General features: G+C 43.2%; 1 protein-coding gene across 5 annotated transcripts in view; it reads left to right on the forward strand.

Moving 5' to 3' along the window:
• GLB1L2 (galactosidase beta 1 like 2) overlaps positions 1 to 21175 on the forward strand; it is a 64642-nt gene that overhangs the window by 13037 nt on the left and 30430 nt on the right. For all 5 annotated transcript variants that reach the window (XM_045860230.1, XM_045860229.1, XM_045860233.1 and 2 more), the window contains 3 exons: positions 847 to 915; positions 1570 to 1665; positions 3628 to 3736. In XM_045860230.1, the coding sequence (XP_045716186.1) occupies positions 847 to 915; positions 1570 to 1665; positions 3628 to 3736 (274 nt within the window). The remainder of the gene's footprint in view (positions 1 to 846; positions 916 to 1569; positions 1666 to 3627; positions 3737 to 21175) is intronic.

Raw genomic sequence — 21175 nt, forward strand, 5'->3', positions numbered from 1 at the left:
GAAACAAATGTGTGTAATTTTCTAGAATCCTTACAAGGGTCTTTGTTTGCATATGTAAGTTCTGACCCCAGGGGTACGTTCACACCTCACAGGACTTGTGGGAATACGCAGGACAGCCATTCTGCCTTGGGAAAGCAGGGTAGTCTACCTTTGCTGTTGGGTCTGAGTCAGAAGCAGGCGAGCACCCCTTCTGCTTTACCTGCACAGTCTTTACGCTTGGGGCACCCCCCTCCCCACCAGGCACGGGGGGCGGGGACTGGGAGTCCAGGAGAGGAGCGGCTGCCATTACTGTCATCACAGGTCACTCTGTGCCTCTGCCTCTGAGTCTGCCCCTCAGAGAGCTTGCTTCATCTCCTCATCTCTTTAGAGTTAGAAGTCCATTCTGTTACAGGGTTTGGAGCTTAATGCTTCCATGAAATATAGGACTGATAATTGTGTTCTCTTCTCTACTTTTAACTGTTTTTTCCTGTGAAGTTACTTCTTTTTCTCCAGTGGAGAGAGAGAGGGCAGGAGGGTGGGAAGAGGGCAGCACAGCTGCCTTGTGGTTGCGCCCTGTGCTTCAGCTGTCTTCACATCTTGCTGGCCTCCTCCCCCTCTGCCCCAGCAGGGGGCTCCTAGTCCCCCAGGGGCTGGCCCTGGGTGCTCTAAGGCCCCTCATCTCTGCACTTAGTTCTTGGTCCCAATCCTGACAAGTGAGACAGTGTGCCTGGAAATACATCTGCAACTATCACAGGGGCTTTTAGGGACAAAGAAGGTAATCTGGGAGATGAAGTGGAATAAATGAAAAGGTCTCCTGAAATTATCAGGTCTCCTGATAAATGCCTGAAATTATCTCTCCTGTTTCAGCTATGTCCCATGGAACCTTCACGAGCCACAACGGGGCACATTTGACTTCTCCGGGAACCTGGACCTGGAGTACGTGCTGCTGGTGCTGCTGCTGCTGCTGCTGCTGCTGCTCCTGTGACCTGCCTGGGCCTGGGAGGCAGGATGGGGCTGGCTGGGGTTTGTTAGGGACCCTAGTGGCATCTCAGCTCTGCTTGGAGAACTAGACGGAGACTGGGGTCAGAGCCTTGCTCTCTGGACACTGATGGGCTCTGCACTCAGGACCTGATGCTCTCCAGCTGTGCCTGTTACCCCCGGGTGTGCGGGCCTGCCTCCTCTGAGCACCCCTCTGCCCACTGCAGCCTAGAGGTGCCTGGTCCCATGTCAGCCCTGCTGTGCCATGGGGTCCAGCCCCCTGTGCTGGGACAGGGATTGCCCCTGGAGGGCAGCAAGGCCACTGGGGCCAGGTTCATTGTTAGGACCCTTGTCCCCTGTGTGACACCTTCCTCCTCATGACCCGGTGGGCTGTGCAGATGGTCCTAGTCTGGGAGCCAGTGAGAACCCAGCTGCCAGGGTTTGTGGCCTGTGACCACCAGTGTGGGATCTCCTGCTCTGCTAGGGGCAGGGGCTCAGCCTTCCCTTCTCTCACCCTGTCTCTGGTTGGGAGGGGGATGCAGGTGTGTGTGCTGGGCTGGTCCCCACCCTCTGCCCTGGTGTCCTGAGAGTGGCTGACCTTGACCTTCCCAGAGCCTTTGTCCTGATGGCTGCTGAGATTGGGCTGTGGGTGGTTCTGCGTCCAGGCCCCTACATCTGCAGTGAGATCGACCTTGGCGGCTTGCCCAGGTGAGTGGGGCCATGAAGGCCTCTGGCCATAGCTCATGTAAAAAGTAAATCACACAAAAAGGTTTAATTTTGTCTTTAAAGTATATTTTCCTATTTCATACTGAAGTTCCTTTTCAGAATAAATAGTGCCCAAAGGGGGTCATTTTAAATGACATGACCACTATTGTCCTTGTCTAGTTCCCTCTGTTGTTAACGTGGAGGCAGCAGCAGAGGGCTGGCCATCCCCAGGCCCTGCACCTCCCCAGGCTCAGGGCTCTGCTGTGAGTCTGGCCTTCAGTCAGGCCACAGATCTGCTCTGGGCTGCACTCTACCACAGAGGAAGCCTCAAACCTGCCTGCCTCCTCCTTAAGGATATTATCAGTGCTTATTTTTTTAAAGTTCAAGTATCCTGATAAAGTGTAAGAAAAACAGATTGTTGCTTTTGTTTTTATCTCCTGTCTTCCGATCTTGGGCCCCAGTGATTGATCTTAGGGTGTGTGGTGTCCACTGACGACTGTGGAGTGCTGTGTGGCAGGGGTGGAGGCTCCCAGTACCACCCACATTCACCCCTCGTCCTGGTTGGTGTCGCCTTTGTTTTCATGAAATATATTTGTTAGGGTAGTCTTTCCCATCTTCACCACATTCCAGGCGGTTGGAGCTGCTCTTCCTCTACCCCATGTGCCCCAAAGGGGCGGCTGACCCTGTTGGCCATGCTGTCTCCTGAGGGACGCTTCGTGGCTCCTCCGGCACAGCCCCCATCTCTGCCTTGTTTTTATCTCTGTTTCCAGCACTACCAGCCCTGCCCCAGGGGCCCTGGCAGGCCTGTTTCTATCTCCTCACTACCCGGGGTCAATTCTCTGTTGCTGTGCCATTCATCTTGGCAAGGTGCCCTCAGCGAGGCTGTGAACACAGCCCAAGTAGCCTCCCCCAGACCTGGGGATTAGAAAACTATGTGTCAGCGAGAAATCTCCAGCTCAGCCAGAGCGGGACAGGTGGACAGGATTTAAGTCTTACTTAGCTCAGAAGCAGTGAGGCGTCCAGCACTCAGACCTTTGTGCAGACCTGTCCATTCAGGCTCTGGCTGCATGGAGGATGGGCTGGTGGGAAGACCCTGGCAGGCGGAGGGGCGCACCAGCCTGCAGGCAGACTGCCAGTGGGGAGGAGATGCTGGACCTGTTAGAGGCAAGGTGGAAAGTGGCAGTGCCCCTCTGGGGGAGACTCCTCTCTCCTCATCTGTTCTGACCTAACACAAATTGATACTGTTCTGACCCTATGCAGGACTTCTAAATCAGGACCTTTTGTAAAAAAATATTAAGTCCTTTCTCAGAATTTCAAATGAGATTTAAGTCCTTGATCCTGCTCTGAAACTAATGCCCAGCGTACATCTGGGACATGGGGTCACTGCAGACTGGCTGTGGGAAGAATTAACCTTCTCACTCAGCTCACTTGCCCTCTGTTCCAGAGCTGAGCTCTGAACAGTTGATGCAAATGATGCAAATGAGCCAGGTCAGCATGAATGGCAGCTGGAGCAGAGCAGGAGAAGCAGCCTCTGTTTCATACTGGTGGTTCTGGGTGATACAGGAGGCTGCCTCTGTGTCCTCCCATCCTGGCCTAATGCCTTTGTCATGAGACTGTGGAGGGAAAGCTCGAAAACAGGGCCTCATGTCCAGTGGGAAGCTCTTCTCACTCTGCCTGGCTGTCAGACCTGTCTCTATGAAGCTGGACCCGAGTTGCCCTCAGGGCTGGTGTCCACAGTCAGGGAAGCTGAGCAGCTTCCAGGGCTGGGGCTGGGCCACCTGCTCCTGTGCTTGTGGTCCCTGAAATAATGTGCTCTTTTGGCTGAGTAGAGGGCGTGGCTGGGAGTCGTCTCCAGCCTCATCACTGGGCGCTCTGGAGCCACTCCTTTTCACTCCACCATCGCCCTGCTGAGAGCAAACCCACCAACTGTGGAACTAATCACCACCAACCCTTTTTTTATTCCAGCTGGTTACTCCAAGATTCTGGCATGAGGCTGAGAACAACTTACAAGGGCTTCACTGAAGCAGTGGACCTTTATTTTGACCACCTGATGTCCAGGGTGGTGCCCCTCCAGGTAAAAGCAAGCCAGATCTTTGCTTTGATCTTCACCTGTCTTCCTACAGGTAGTCACTAGTCCTGATTAGCTCTCAGACCAAGGGGCTCACAGTCCCTTGCAACACAGGAACACATTCTTTCCTTCTGCCTGTGACCTGGAATAGGAGGGGCCTGCAGCAGTCCTTCTGAAAGTTTGTCTGTTTCAGCGTTGTCTTAGGTGGTAGAGCGCTGACAGGCAGGCAGGTGTGAGGGCTCCATGGCTCCATCCAGGGCCAGACCGCAACACTCGTATAACTGAAAATACCCGTCCGGGTCCCGGTAGCACAGTGGCTCAGTTCTACTCCAAGAGGAGCATATGAGGGGGGACACCCCCCAAAATCCCAGAACTTACTTATGAAAAGTTTTGTATTTATCCTTACATGTTTAAACTTCAGTTACCTTTAAAGTACTCTCCATCTGATGCAATACCCATATCTAGACATTTTTCCATTGCTCAAGATAGTTTTTGAACTCTGATTTTGCTGCCTCTTAGTGGTTCTGCCATTTTTTGTTTCACCTCATCTATATCCACAAACCATTTCCCTTTGAGGACATTTTTTATCCAGGGAGACAAAAAAGTTGCTCAGGGGGAGATTGGGTGAATAGCCAGGGTGGTGCAAGGGGGTCATGCTGTTTTTGGTCAAAAACTGCTGAACACAGTGTGGTGTGGGCAGATGCATTCATATATTACCCATCACGAAATAGGCAAACTGGTTGAAAGAGTCTTCAAAAAAAATTCACTGAAGCCAGATGCAGCCTCTCACAACAACAACAGCTGGTACAGATGGGTTTCTGGAACACTCACCTAGCAGGGAAGGTCTGTACTATAAGGGGCCCACCCTCCAGAAGATAATTCCGGTTTTTGAGGTCCCCTCTTATATGTGGATAGGCCCATGTCTGTAAGACAAGGATTTTTGTAATTATAAAATTAGAATTGATGACTTTTCAAGGTACATCCTTCTACTACCAAAAGCTGCTGCGTGGCACACACATTTAGTATTCAAAATGTGTTAAAATGATTTGGAGAGAGAAAGTATCTTAACATTACTTGTAAAAATTGGAAGTGATAAGAAAGCAGGAATGGGAATAAATAACCTGATTGCTTATGTAAAAATGAGAAGAATGATGCTGAGTAATATATCAACAAATTAAATGTCAATAAAAAATTAATGTATCAATAAAAGTAGCTCTTGAATCAATGGTGTTGAATAAGCAGCACATACAGATCACAGGAACTGTTGGATCATTTGTAGGGTAGGCAAATGAAACATAGGCACCCAGTTAAATTTGAATTTTAGATAAACAAGTAATAGTTTTGTTTTTTAGTATCACATATCCAAAATATTACATGGGAAATACTTACATTAAAAATATTCATTGTCTATGTAAAAATTACTAATTGTAAATTCAAGTACAAGGGGGAACCCCAAGAAAATCGGAATTATCTTTTTTTTGAAAAAAGTTCTCAGTGGGAAACGTTTTGCTGATCTGGAAGAGGTGAAACAAAACAGCGGCAGAAGCACTAAAATGCATCAAAATCAATGAGTTCAAAAACTGTTGAGCAGTGGAAAAAACATCTTGATATGTCTATTACATTGAATGGAGAGTACTTTGAAGGTGACTGAAATTTAAACATGTAAGAATAAATACACAATTTTTTATAAATAAAGACTGGGTTTATTTGGGTCTCCCTTGTATAACTGGGTGTCTTGTATTTTTATTTACTAAACCTGGCAGTCCTAATCATGAAACAAGCTAGGAAATTGTTAGCCACAATTTTTGGAGGAAGATGGGATTATTCAGATGAGTCAGCACATTGGGACGGAGGTAGGGGAGGGCGCAGTAGGGAGGCTCACGCCAAGAATATGACTCCGAAGCGTTCTTAAATATGGAATTGTTTTCCTGAATATAACATAACTATTTTTTGTTTTACTCTGGTAAAATATAAGTTTAACCACTTTAATCACTCTTAAGTGTACAGCTCTGGCATTAAGCACCTTCACATTGTTGTGTGGTCATCACCAGCCACTTATTTCCAGAACTTTTCCATCTCACGAAGCTGAAACCCTGTCCCTGTGAACCGCCAGCACCCTATGTCTCCTCTCCGCAGGCCGTGGCGACCTCCATTTTATTTTGCGTCTCGATGAATTTGACTACTCTCAGGACCTCAGATAAATAGTATTATACAGCATTTGTCCTTTTGTCAGTATAATGTCTTCAAGATTTATCTGTGTTATTGCATGTGTCAGAATTTCTTTTGTTAAAGAAGGCTGACTAATTTTTAATTGTATGTATATACCACATTCCGTTTATCCAGTCATGCTCGAATGGGCATTTAGGTTCTTTGGCAGCATGTCAGTAATGCTGCTATGAATGTTGGTGTGCAAATATCTGTCCCAGTCCCTGTTCCCACTTTTTGGGGGTATATACTCAGAAGTGGTATTTCTTGGCTATATGGTTGGTCTATGTTAATTTTTTTAAGGAACTGCTGTGTCTTTCACAGCTGCTTTGTTTTATATTCTGATTCTTTAGCATCCTGGCCCACACTTGTTTTCTGTTTATTTGATAAAAAGCCACTCTAATGGATATAAGGTGATTCCACATGGCGGTTTTGATTTGAATTCCCTAATGATTAATGATATGGAGTATTTTTTGATGTGCTTACTGGCCATTTGTATTCTTTAGAAAAATATCTTCAAATACTTTGCTCAGTTTTTAATTGAGTTTTTTGTTGTTGAGTTATAGTAGTTCTTTATATATGGTGGATATCAATCTTGTATCAGGTAGGTGATCTGCACATACTTTCTCCCATTTCAAGGGTTGCCTTTTTACTCTTATTGATTGTGTCTTTTAATGCATAAAAATTTTACATTTTTATTGAGTTTAACAAATCTTTTTTAGTTGCCATGTCCAGGAAATCATTGCCAAATCCAATGTCACAGTGTTTCTGAGAGTTTTACAGCGTTAGCTCTTATGGTTAGGTTTATGATATACTATGAGTTAATTTTTACATATGGTATAAGGAGTGGTCCAACTTTATTTTTGTGTGTAGATATCCAGTTTTCTCAACTACCATTTGTTGAAAAGATGATCTTGTCACCAATGTCAGAAATCCTTCAACCATACATTTGAGACTTTAGGTCGACCTCTATTCTGTCCCGTTGGTTTACACGTCTGTCTTTATGCCCATCAGTTTTCATGTCTGTCTTTTTGCCCATTGGTTTACATGTCGTGTCTGAGGAAATTCCATACTCTTTTCTACAGTGGCTTTACCAGTCTGCATTCCCACCAAGAGTGTACTAGGGTTCCATTCTCTCCACATCTTCATTAACACTTGTTTGTTGATTTGTTTATGATGGCCATTCTGACTGGTGTGAAGTGGTATCTTATTGTGGTTTTAATTTGCATCTGTCTGATGGCTAGTGATGCTGAACATCCTTTCATATATCTCTGGGACCTCTGTGTGTCCTCTTTGGAGAAGTGTCTGTTCATGTCCTTTACGCATTTTTTAGTTGAGTTGTTTGTCTTCCTGGAGTAGAGTCATGTGAGTTCTTTATCTATTTTAGAGATCGAACTGTTGTTCAAGGTATCATTGGCAAATATGTTTTCCCATATAGTTGGTTCTCTTTTCATTTTAATGATGTTTTCTTTAGACATACAGAAGCTTTTTATTTTGGTGAGATCCCATTTGTTTATTTTTTCCTTTATGTCCCTTGCTCTAGGGGACATATTGGTGAAAATATTGTTGCATGGAATATCTGAAAGTTTCCCTCTAGGAGTTTTATGGTGTCATTACTTATATTTAAGTCTTTTATCCACCTTGAATTTACTTTTGTGTATGGCGTTAAGTTGGTGATCGAGTTTCATTTTTTTGCATGTAGCTGTCCAGATCTCCCAACATCATTTGTTAACAAGGCTATTTTTACTCCACTTTGTGCTTCTGCCCCCTTTGTCAAATATTAATTGACCATAAAGATTTGGGTTTATTTCTGGACTCTCTATTCTGTTCCATTGATCTGTGTGTCTGATCTTGTTAGTACCAGGCTGTTTTGATTACAGTGGCCTTGTAATACAGTTTGATATTAGGTATTGTGATCACTCCTGCTTTGTTCTTCTTTCTCAAAATTGCTGCAACTATTCGGGGTCATTTATGATTCCATATAAATTTCTGAAATGTTTGTTCTATATCTGTGAAATATGTCATTGGTACTTTATCAGGGATTGCATTGAATCTGTAAATCACTTTGTGTAGTATGGCCATTTTGATGATGTTAATTCTTCCAATCTATGAGCATGGTACATGCTTCCATTTATTTGTGGCTTCCTTAATTTCTTTCTTCAGTGTTGTATAGTTTTCTGAGTACAGGTCTTTTACCTCCTTGGTTAGGTTTATTCCTAGGTGCTTTATTTTTCTTGTTGCTATATCAAATGGGATTTTTCCTAATTTCTGTTTCTGATATTTCTTTGTTGGGATACGAAAATGCCTTTGATTTCTGAATATTTGTATCCTGCTGTTTTAGGAAATTCACTTATTAGGTCAAGTAGTTTTTTGGTTGAGTCTACAGGATTTTCTAGGTACATTGTCATGTCATCTGCAAACAATGACAAGTTTTACTTCCTCCTTTCCAATTTGTATGTTTATTTTGTTTTCTTGTCTGATTGCTGTGGCTTCTAATATTATGTTGAATAGGACTGGTGAAAGTGGACATCCTTGTCTTGTTCCTGATCTTAGTGAGAAAACTTTTAGTTTTTGCCCATTGAGTATGATGTTGACTGTAGGTCTCTTGTATATGGCCTTTATTATGTTGAGAAATGCTCCCTCTATTCTCACTTTGCTGAGTGTTTTTATCATAAATGGGTGCTGTGCCTTATCAAATGCTTTTTCTGCATCTATTTATGTAATCATGTGATTTTTGTCTTTCCTTTTTTTTATGTGATGTATTACATTTATTGATTTGCGACTATTGTACCATCCTTGCATCCCTGGGATGAACCCTAGCTGATCATGGCGTATGATCTTTTTAATGTATTGCTAGATATGGTTTGTCAATATATTGTTGAAGATTTTAGCATCTATGTTCATCAGCCTTATTGGCCTGTAGTTTTCTTTCTTTGTTGTGTCTTTATCTGGTTTTGGGATTAGGATGATGTTGGTTTCATAAAAATAGTTTGGGAGTCTTTCATCTTCTTGGACTTTTTAGAATATTCTGTGAAGGATAGGAGTTAGCTCTTCCTTAAATGGTTTGTAAAATTCACCTGTGAAACCATCCAGTCCAGGGCTTTTGTGTGTTGGGAGTTTTTTGATTACTGCTTCAATTTCATCTGTTGTTATTGGTCTGTTCAGGCTTTCTGCTTCTTCTTCATTGAGTTTTAGAAGATTATATTTTTCTAGAAATTTGTCCGTTTCTCTTAGGTTTTCAAGTTTCTTGGAATACAGTTCTTCATAGTAATTTCTTACAATCCTTTGTATTTCTGTGGTATCTGTTGTAATCTCTCCTCTTTCATTTCTGATTGTGTTTATTTGGGTCCTCTCTCTTTTTTCTTGATGAGTCTGCTTAAAGGCTTGTTGATTTTATTTATCTTTTCAAGGAACCAGCTTCTGGATTTATTGATCCTTAGAATGTGCTTTTAGTCTCTATGCCATTTAATTCTGCTCTGATACGGTTTTTTTCCTTCTATTTCCTCTGGGCTGTCTTTGTTGTTCCTCCTCCAATTCTTATAGGTATAGGGTTAGGTTGTTTGTTTGAAATGTTTCCATGTTTTCTAGGTAGGCCTGTATTACTATGAACTTCCCTCTCAGGACTGCCTTCACTGTGTCCCATAAATTTTGGATTGTTGTGAGTTCATTTTCATTTGTTTCTAGAAACTTTTTGATTTTTTCCTTGATCTCATTCTTAACCCATTCATTGTTGAATAGCGTGCTATTCAATCTCCATGAGTTTGAGTGTTTTTTAGTTTTATCCTTGAAGTTGGTTTCTAGTTTCAGTCCCTTGTAGTCAGAGGAAATGCTTGGTATAATTTCAATTCTCTTGAATTTGTTGAGGCTTGTTTTGTGTCCTATTATGTGGTCTATCTCTGAAAATGTTCCATGTGCATTTGAAAAGAATGTGTATTTTGCTTCTTTGGGATGAAAGGTTCTATATATATCAGTTAAGTTCATTTGATCCAGGGCATTGTTCAGTGTCACAATATCTTTGTTGATATTTTGTTTGAAAGATCTGTCCATTTTTGACAGTGGTGTGTTAAAATCCTGTACTATAATTGTGTTGCTGTCAACATCTTTCTTGAAGTCCTCCAAGATTTTCCTTATATATATGAGTGCTCCTATGTTGGATGCATATATATTTACAATGTTTATGTTTTCTTGATCAGTTCTTCCCTTGAGTATTATGTAGTGACCTTTTTATGGTCACTTTTTATGGCCCTTGTTTTGAAGTCTATTTTGTCTAATATGAGTATTGCTACCCTGGTTTTTTTTCCAGTCTATTATTTTGGAATTTTTCCCCCCACCTTTCACTTTCAGCCTGTGTAGGTCTTTTGTTCTGAGTTGGATCTCTTGTAGGCAGCATATGTGTGGTTCATGCTTTCTTATCCATTCAGCTATTCTATGTCTTATGATTGGAGCATTTAATCCATTTACATTTAAGGTTATTATTGATAGGTACTTATTCATTGCCATTTTTGTACCTGTGTTCCTCTCTCTCTCTCTCTCTTCCTTCTTTTCCTTAATGCAGTCCCTTTAGCATGTCTTGTAGAGCTGGTTTGGTGGAGGTGTATTCTTTGAGCCTTATTTTGTCTGGGAAATTACTTATTTTACCTTCCATTTTAATTGAGAGCCTTGATGAATAGAGTGGTCTTGGTTGCAGGCCTCTGCTGTTCATTATTTGGAATAATTCTTGACATTCCCTTCTGACTTGGAGTGTTTCCATTGAGAAGCCCGCTGCTATTCTTATCAGGGCTCCCTTGTATGTTACTTCCTGTTTCTCCCTTGCTGCTTTTAAGATTCTCTCTTTGTCTTGGTATTTTGCCACTTTAACTATGATGTGTCTTGAAGTGGGCGTCTTTGGGTTCCTCTTGTTTGGGACTCTGTATTTCCTAGATTTGAGTGACTTTTTCTCTCATCAAATTAGGGAGTTTTCCATCATTACTTTTTCAAACAGGTTTTCTATCTGTTGCTCTTCTTCTCCTTCTGGTATTCCTATTATATGGATATTATTACATTTCATGTTGTCCTGCAGTTCACTGAACTTTGGTTCAGTCTCACTTTGGTCTTTCTGAGTCTTTTTCCTTTTCTTGGTCTTTCTGGGAGTTTTTTTCTTCCTTGTCCTTCCTTCAGCTCGCTGATTGAATCCTTTGCTTCATCTAGCCTGGTTTTGATTCCTTCTACTTTGTTCTTCAGTTCAGAAATTGTATTCTTCATTTCTTCTTGGCCCTTACTGATAGCTTGTATTTCCTTTTTCAATTTGATGTCATTTGCAATGAGTTCATCATAGTTTCCCTGTAGTTTTTGGTAATTCTCAGTGAGCTCATTGGGCTTCCTTATAACCATTGTTTTGAACTCAGTGTCTGATGGTTAACTTGCCTCTATTTATTTAAGATTCTTTATGAGGCTTCCTCCTTTCCTTTCATTTGGGGTTTGTTTCTTTGTCTTCCCATTGTTTGTGAGACTCTTCTTATTAGCCTCTGCTTCTTAAATTGATCTGTTCTGACTTTCTGAGTTTGTGGTATGATCTTCTTTGGTAGGAAACCTGTGAGATTAAGTGGTGCAGTCTCCTTGATCTCCTGAACTTGCTGCTCTTGGGATGCCATTTATGTTGGCACTCTGAATGTATTTGGGTTTTGATTGTTGTTGGGTCTTTCTTTGGTGGGTCTTTCCCTCCAGCTGGCTAATTGAGGGTCACTCCACCCACCATATATTGTATGTTGTTGTGCAGGTGTGGACAGGTTGTGTCGAAACTGTTTTTCCTGTCAGTATGAGGTTATGAGGCTTCTCTCTTGCTGTTGTTCAGTTGTTTGTTCTAGATAATTTCTCTACCGTTTAGTTGTAATTCCATATTGGTCCTGGTTGGTGGTTAATGTGGTTTTCACTCAAGCCTCTCCCGTCTTTCTTTATTATCTGTTTGGGGTACCTTTGTTGGTGGTTTTTCTCTTCCAGCAGGTATATTGGTGTTTACAGCTCCCACCTGCTCTTTTATGTGATCACTTGGAGGGGGAAGGCAAATGGTTTAAGACAGCAGGAGTGTGTTCTATGGGATTTAAAGTACCAACACATTGAGAAGAGATAGGAGATCCTTTGGATAAGTATAGTGCTAACCATGATACTTCACCCAACTAACCATTTTTTAGAAAGGGTAGAAAAGAGATAAGACTCTTGTTAGAAGGGAGAAGGCTTATGAGTTGAATCCAGAAAATGGAGAGCTTGTGGGAGATCAGATGATGAGATATAGTTAGAGTAAAGGACAAAAAATAGGCATAGTGTGACAGAGAATAGAGTTAACAACAACAGTAATAAAGTTCCAGAAGACAGTGAGATGGGCTAAGATCAGGGAGGGGTGCTGTGTACTATTTACAATTATGTGGAACAACAATTATTTACAATAATACTGGAACAACAGTGATATGACAGGAATTATATGATCTGAATAACAAGAGTAGACCTAGAGTAGTATGAGTAGTAGAGTAGTACACGACCTAGAGTAATATGATATTGGAATACAAGTAAAATGAAAGAAGGAAAATTAAAATATACTATGAAAGAGAGAACAAGGAAAACTGGTCAAACAATGCAATTAAACAAACAAATAAAATGAAGAAAACTAAACCGAAAGAAGGGAAATAAGAAAATAAAAGTACTGTCACAGGTGTGCACAGGTGTGCACAAGTAACCAGGTTCTTAGTGATCGAGGACAAAGAATTGAACCGAACACACAAAGTTTATAGCATAAAGAAAGAGGGGAGGTTTATTAAGTGATAGTACATACCACAGGACACGGGAGTGAGCCAGCTCTGAGCAGAGGAAAAAAAAAAGGGCACGTGGGCTGGGGGGATTCTATTCTTATAGGGGGCAGAAGCCCCCCTGCTAGTCTTTGGCGGGCTTTTCCTGCGCAGGTACAAGGAGTTGGATTTCAAAGCTACTGCGCATGTGTGGTTTCCCATGACTTTCTTGATTGGCTACTGGAGAAAGGGAGTCCCACAATGTTATTTCATTATAATGATATTATAATGAATCAGGGGGTAGTGCGCAGGCGCATTCTATGATTCAGAGTTATCCCAGAAAACAGGAACAACCCGTCTTAGGGGGTCTTTGTCATGTATAGGTGTTTTCTACCTCAGCCCTGCGGGGCCTCTGGAGCTTCCTTCCTGACTACCTCCTGCCTCAACTTCCCCCTGAGAGACATGGTTCTCAAAAATCTTTTTGGGGTTGTTGAAGGATGAAGATCCGTCTTCCATAGCTGCTTCAGGCTTAGATTGGACAGTAGACCCTGCCTATTGAGAACCACGGAACTCTCACCCTATTCTATCTAGGTAGGGGTTGAAGAGGAATTCCTGAGGCCGCCGCAGATGCTGTATGTTGGTCAGCTTCGACATCGTTCTCAGGGATTGGTTGGAAACCTTGGAGCGTCATCAGTTTGACGTGGAACTGCTTAAGTCTAGAAGAAACAAATTTAACAAGTAAATTAAATAAGGTCCTAAAAGTAGTAAAACCAGCAGTGTTATTAAGGGCCCTAAGAAGGGTAATAACCATGTTAAGCCAGGGAACCAGGAGGTCAGGGCTTCCTTAATCCCTTGGCCCCGTTGATTATACTTATGTAGCCATTCTGCCTGTTCATAAATTTTCTTTATGTTAGTTTTGATCATTCCAGAGTTATTTACATAGGTGCAGCAGGTTTTATTGATAACAGCACATACCCCTCCTTGTTCTGCTAGAAGATAGTCAAGGGCAAGGCGGTTATCCATGACATTTGCCAATGAGTCTACTGATCTTGAGAGTCCAGCTAGAGTACCAGCAGTATCTTTGGAGATTTCTTCTATAATCTTAGTGAGTTCCCTTAGAGTGGCCTCATGATAGGCGAAGCCTCCCCAGGGGGCTGCAGCGGCTATAGTGGCAGCAGCTCCAGCCACTACTAGACCAAAAGCTCATTTTTTTTCTGCTGAGAGATGGACTCCCAGGACCCATGGTTATATTTATAACGGTAAGGTCTTGGGGTGCCAAGGTCCCTAAGGTACAGTCACCCCCCATGTTTAGAGTTGCTGAGATGAGTATAAGCAATAGCTTCTTGAAGTTCTGAATGATCCGTTAGCCAGTTATTGGGAGTCCCACATAGCCAGACAAGCCCCGGGGGTGCTGCAATAACTGTGGCATTAGTGGAGTTATATTTGTTAAGGAGGGCATATGGCAAGGGGGGAAAGGCAGTCCTTAAAAGGGCCTAAGTTATTTCCTTGATCTTTCCCCCCTGCAGGAGGTGGTAGAAATTTTGCTAATACTCCTTGAAGAGATTGGTTTAATTTCCAAGTAACACATTTAGAAGTATCGTTTATATCTGCATTGTGAGTTTTGTCAAAGCAACAATGGGTACTATTAGGAATACAGTTAGAATCATAATTCGGGTAGCATACTATATGTGACCAATTTAAAGGTTTGAAAATTTCTTCCTCAGAAAGATTCTCTAGAAAGCTGGAACTTGAAAGAGAAGCCAGGGCTTTAAATGGGTCAATGGCCCTTGTATGAGTATTATTATAACATGGGGTACATCCCATCATACTGTCGCACTTAAGAGAGGTGCTGGAGTAATTAAATGGCTTTAATCCTAGTGGGGTCATACGGAAACACAAAGGAGGATTTCACTCCCATGTGACTCTTAAAGAAAAAGAGGAACGTGTGTAATTGGCAGAGGAATTCAAAGCACTGATTAAGGATTCATTAGCTATTGGGTAGGCTTTTATGAGTATTATATCTGGAAGGAGTTTCCGGGTTAGGATGACATATCCAACATTGGGCCAGGTTTTCTCCTGCTGCTAAGGTTCGAGAAGCATTCACTAGAAAATTTTCATCCCATTCCGTTATACAGGGTGCAGGCGAGTAGAGAATGGTTAATAGAAACAACAAAGACATTTTCATTTTAACTGGATTTTAACCAGTAATGCAGTCTTTGCTCTTCCAGGAATCCCTGACTCCCAAACTAGTGGGTTTACTGCATGCAGAACTGAACTTGGGATTTCTTCCTGATTTTGAACACTACTGATTATCATCACCTTACTTAACTCAAATGGCACTTCAGGGAACAACAAGATGGTTCCCATCTGAGCTAAAAGGTCCTGGCCTAACAGAGGAATAGGGCACTGAGGAACAATTAAAAAGGAGTGCTTGAATATTTGACTCTCAAATTGGCAAGTGATAGGGAATGTATAAAAATATGCCTTAGGATTTCCTTCGACCCCCATTACCTTAACTGATTTGGAGGAAAGAGGTCCAGAGTAAGAGTTAAGGACAGAGTAAGTGGCCCCTGTATCAACAAGAAAGTCGATTTTCTTACCTGCCACATCTAGAGTTACCCGGGGCTCCTCGGTAGAGATGGGAATATGAGTATTCCCTGGGGCCGACCTGTTCCCTGGGCACCTTCAGTCCTCAAGAGTAGCCATGGCCTTGGGAGATGACCCCTTTCCACTATGGGAACGGGGGCAGTCTACCTTCCAGTGCCAGGGATCAGAACTGAAGTTCTTGCATAGAGGACAGGGCCTCGGAGGTGGCTGAGTGCAGTTCTTTGACCAGTGTCCAGGGCGCTTGCACTTATAACAGGTCTGATCCTTTTGCCGCCTCCCCGAGCTCCCCTGATGGGGCTGGTTTCCGCCAATGGCACTACTAAAGGCTAGTGCAAGGAGCTCTGCTTGCCTCTCCCTTTCCTTCTTTCACTGTTTTCTTTCCTCCAAATCCCTATTGTTAAAGACTGAAAAGGCTGTATCCATGAGCTGATCTAAGGGGGTCTGCGGGCCCATTTGTAATTTCTGAAGCTTCCTGCGAATATCAGGGGCAGATTGAATTATAAAAATGCTGTCCTATCAAGATTCGACCCTCCGGGGATGAAGGGTCCAAGTTTGTATATTTTTTGGAAGGCTCCTACTAGTCTGTTTCTGAAGAGAGCTGGGTTCTCTTCCTTGCCCTGAAAGATTTCCCTAACCTTTTCATAATTCACAGGTTTCTTGATGCAGTTTCACATTCCTGCCAGTAAGCAATCTATCATTGCATCCCTACTCCGGATCCCTGCCTGAGTATTGTATTCCCAGTTAGGTTCCTGGTCTGGGACAGCTTGGGCAGCTGGCTGGTTAGTGCCAGGGTTCTGGGTATGCAGCTGATCTGCATACTTACGGGCCTCCTCCCAGATCCGCTGTTTCTCGTCTGGGGGAACAGCAGGTGGTCAGAATTATGTACAAATCCCTCCACGACATACTAAATGCTAGAGTAAGAGTCTGGAAATTACTAGTGAAACGTGAAGGGTCCTCTGAAAAACTCCCTAGCCTGTCTTTACATTGTTGTAAATCAGTTATAGAGAATGGCACTTGTACCCTTATAGCACCTTCAGGGCCGGCTGCCTCCCTCAAGGGTAGGAGTGCAGGAGTGGTAGGGAGATAAGAAGCGCCACTTCTAGTATGTCCTGCAGGGCTGGGTTTTTCCTCAGCTGGTGGCTTTAGGTTACCCATAGCATAAGGTGGTGGAGAGGTCGCTCCCTCTAAGGTAGGGGCAGAGACTTCAGAACTCTGGGGTTCCCTTAATCTCCCTTGAGAGACAGGTGGGGAGCTAAGGAGGGTATCTTCTAATTGATCAACACTTGGGCCTGTAGCTTTTGTCAGGGTGGGGCTGGAGCAAAACGAGGGATCTCGGTACAGAGCCATAAACGCCTGCACGTAAGGAACTTCAGACCATTTGCCTTCCCTCCGGCAAAATAGATCTAGTTGTAGGATAGTATTATAATTTGTGCTCCCATTCTCAGGCCATATCTCTCCACCCCCTAATTTATACTGGGGCCAAACAGTGTTACAAAAGAAAACTAATCTCTTCTTTTTTAAAATTTTTTTGGGTCAAATTTATCCCAGTTGCTAAGAATGCAACCCAATGGTGATTTGGAAGGGATGGAAGATGTAGTTCCCATCTCGACTGCGGTGATCCTAAGAGAGAAGGAAAAGAAACAAAGATACTCCTTTGCAGACTAGAGGCATCCCTCTCTTTGCTGCCCTTAGGAGATTCCTAGTGGGCCATGGGCGTCCCCTGGGATCCCACCGAACTACCAGACGTCTCTGGCGAAAGAGATTCTAGTGAGAAAGATACTCCCTTGCAATCGAGAGGCGTCCCCCTTTTTCTTGCCTCAGGAGCTTCCTAGTGGGCCACAGGGCGTCCCCTGGGATCCCACCGAACTACCAGACGTCTCTGGCGAAAGAAATCCTAGTGAGTGTCGGCCGACAGAAATCGAAAAAGACTTGAGAGAATCACCACAGTCTACTTTTGTCTCTAACTATTGGGAAGGAACCAGTCCTGCATTCTTGAGCAATTGCCTATAATCCTGAAAATCCCAGACTCTACCCTTGTGGCCCTAGTACATTTCCATTTCTGTATTCTTCATCTACGGGGACCCTCATTTTCCTGTAAGCTTTAAGATCTGGGGCAAAGGAAGTGTCTTACTAGAAAAAAATAATTTCTGGCCCTGTAAACCATTAAGAGGAGCACCAAGATGATCTTATTATAAAATGACTCTTTTCCAGATCACAAAGAAGACCCTTAAATATTCCATGTAATTTTCCAGAGCTTTAAGAAATTGTACCTGTGTCTGAAATCTCCCAGAAGGGACCTCAACGATGTCTAAAACCCCACCTTTCATACTGGAGGCAGATCTCATGGAGGGACAATGAACTGAGAGGGGAAAATTAAAATACCCTTATAGAAACAAGTAAACCACCTTAGAATTCCAAATTAAATTAATTAGGTAAGAGTGGCTCTATGCAGCCATTCTAGTAACCAGCAACCAGCAGGCACCTGTTGTGCAGTTCTGAGCGATGTTGCTGCTTACAATGATAGTATACACGTGGCAAAGATGGGAGTGGCTCATTCCTGCAACTGTACTTAGCGCTAGCCTATCAATGACCCCAAGGTAGATATCTTAGTACAAAGACAGCAGGAACCCTTCATACATAAAAGGCAAGTGGGGTGTGAGTGAAGGTATAAAGATCACAAGTCAGTTGGGGAGGAAAAGCATAAAAGACTGTCCGTGGGCCTGATGAAAAGAATGCAAAAGGAAGTCACAGTGCAGGTGAGGTGGTGACTGATATCCCGCTTGGAAGGTCCGACTATGCCTACTGGGGGAGTGGCCGCGGGGTGGGGCAGTGTTTTGTGCTTTCCACAGTGTGCCTGACCGTTGTGCGGACATTTTCTTGTACCTGGCGGGGACTAAGGCTAACCCCTGCTCCGCATCCAAGTTATCCTATCACAGGAGTCTTCAAGCGGCGGGCGCCCTTGTGGCTTTTAACTGCCCGACCTGTGCCCGCAAATTAGCCTCCGACCTTCCATCACGGAACATCAGAGTCACCGAAACAGAATAGGTGACAACGGAAAAGGGCATCCCGGGTGTCAGAGCAGCAAAGGGGGCTTACCACTCCGGTGTCTTCTCCTGGCTGGCTCGCCAAAAACTGTCACAGGTGTGCACAGGTGTGCACAGGTAACCAGGTTCTTAGTGATCGAGGACAAAGAATTGAACCGAACACACAAAGTTTATAGCATAAAGAAAGAGGGGAGGTTTATTAAGTGATAGTACATACCACAGGACACGGGAGTGAGCCAGCTCTGAGCAGAGGAAAAAAAAAAGGGCACGTGGGCTGGGGGATTCTATTCTTATAGGGGGCAGAAGCCCCCCTGCTAGTCTTTGGCGGGCTTTTCCTGCGCAGGTACAAGGAGTTGGATTTCAAAGCTACTGCGCATGTGTGGTTTCCCATGACTTTCTTGATTGGCTACTGGAGAAAGGGAGTCCCACAATGTTATTTCATTATAATGATATTATAATGAATCAGGGGTAGTGCGCAGGCGCATTCTATGATTCAGAGTTATCCCAGAAAACAGGAACAACCCGTCTTAGGGGGTCTTTGTCATGTATAGGTGTTTTCTACCTCAGCCCTGCGGGGCCTCTGGAGCTTCCTTCCTGACTACCTCCTGCCTCAGTACTAATAAAATAAAAGAAGTAAAAATAATGAAAAAATAATAATGCAAATAAACAATAACATGCAAGGTCTCTGGAATAGCTTCGCTTTTCTCCCTTCCTGTGGGTTTGCGAGGATGGGGTCCAGATCTGGGCCAAAATCTTCACGGTTGCCCAGTCTCCAGCCCAAGTGCTCCATTCACTGCCAGGCCACCACTGCCCGTCTGCACCAGGCCAGCACCTTCAATCCACCAGTTGTGCCATCCTTGAGGTGCACTAGTTAGGGGCAGCTCACACACCACCTTCTCTCTGTTTGCTGTCCTAGGTGCTAGACACTCTCAAAAGTCTCTTTGGAGTAGTTCAGCTCCCCCACTAAGTTAAGTGTTTCTGGGGACTGCTAATTCCCTGAGCCCTGCTGCTCTTCTCTGTGGGGGGCGCCTTCTCCTTCCTCTTAGCGAGCCAGCTGGCCACACAGTGGTGGGGTGCTGCCCTGGCCCCTAACTCAGTGGGGGCGGGGGCATGGCCAGGCCAGTCAGGGTGTCCACTGTGGGAGAGTTGCCTAAACAGTGTCCAAGAGCCTTTTTTGAATAAAATCCTCTTGCTCAAGCCTAGCACTCTTAATAAGCGTCTGGCCTCTCACACAGCCCAACTTTCCAACCAGACCACAGACTATCTGCGTCAGGGTCTGTCATGCACACTCTTCTGAGCCGGTGTCCACAGTGCACACTACCCCTGTATGTTTGCCACTTCGTCCATATCCACCCCCCCCCCCCCGCAGTGACTTCAAGCATCCAGGTCCATCCCGGTGCTGCTCAAACCTCAAACCTCCGTTTGGCAGGGAAGGGAGCTGTTGACCTGGCTCTCTCCCAAGAATCCTGCGGCAGACCCAGTACACACTGGGCCCAGTGCTGTAGCAGCCCTGATCCCTGCACTGGACCCAGAAACCTTATTGTCCCAAAGCACTTTCCTTACTGTCTGTTTTTTCATTGTCCTCTACAGTTTTGACCTCCAACCTTCATATATGCTGGGATTCCATTGGCTGTTCACTGTGTTCCTCAGAAGGTTGGCTAGGTGTTCCACCCGTGTGCAGGGGAAAGTGGGCTCTGCTCCCACCTACCTCGCCACCATCTTCCAGCCTCAGGATTTTCATATATAGCCTTTATTATATTGAGATAGTTTTATATATTTCTAATTTGTTGTATGTTTTTTATTATGAAAGTTGTTGAGTTTTGTCAAATGCTTTATTTGCATCAATTGAGATGATTGTGTGTTTTTTTTCCCTTCACTTTGTTAATATGATGTGCTTCATTGATTTTTGTTGAACCAGCCTTGCATTGCTCATGGTGTATAATCTTTTTAACATGCTATTGAGTTTGGTTTGCTAGTATTTTGTTGAAGACTTTTGCATATGTATTCATGAGGGATATTGGTCCGTAGTTTTCTTCTTTTCTTGAAGGGTCTGTACTGGTTTTAGTTAATACTGCCCTCACAGAATAAATTGGAAGTATTCCCTGTTTTTCAGATTTTTTTTTTTGGAAGAGTTTGAGAAGCATCAGTGTGAATCTCTATAATCATTATAAATCTATTAAGGTTTTTTATTCTTCATGATTCGGTTTGGGTATGTTGTATGTTTCTAGAATTTGTCTGTTTCATCTAGGTTATCCAATATTTTGGTGTACCATTGTTCATATTCTTATAATTCTACTTATCCTTATAAAATTGTCAATAACATCTATTTTTTCTGATTTTTAGTTATTTGAATCGTAGTTAATCTAACTAAAGATTTGTCAATTTTGTTGATCTTTTCAAAGAACCAGCTCTTGGTTTTGTTAATTTTTCTTTTTTTATTCTTTATTTTAATCTCTACCCTGATTTGTATTATCTTACTCCTTTGGTACTTTGAGTTTAATTTGTTTCTCTTTTTCAACTTCCTTAAGGTGAAAAGTTAGGTTGTTGACTTGAGACCATTGTATTTTTATATGTTTACAGTTACAACCTTCCCTCTTAGCACTACTTTCTCTGCACCCCATGTGTGTTTTGTTGTCTTTACATTGTCATTTGTCTCAAGATATTTTTAAATTTTTTTATGATTTCTTCATTGAGCTACTGGTGTTTAGGAGTGTGTTGTTTAGTTTCCACACATCTGTGACTCTTTTAGTTTTCTTCCTCCTTTTGGGATCTAGTTCCATTATATAGTAATTAGAAAATACACTTTTTCTGATTTCAGTCTTTTAAAATTTATT

The sequence above is a fragment of the Phyllostomus hastatus genome, unplaced genomic scaffold (genome assembly GCF_019186645.2).
Source record: "Phyllostomus hastatus isolate PE091 unplaced genomic scaffold, TTU_PhHast_1.1 phas_scaffold_193, whole genome shotgun sequence".
NCBI classification, from domain to species: Eukaryota; Metazoa; Chordata; class Mammalia; order Chiroptera; family Phyllostomidae; genus Phyllostomus; species Phyllostomus hastatus.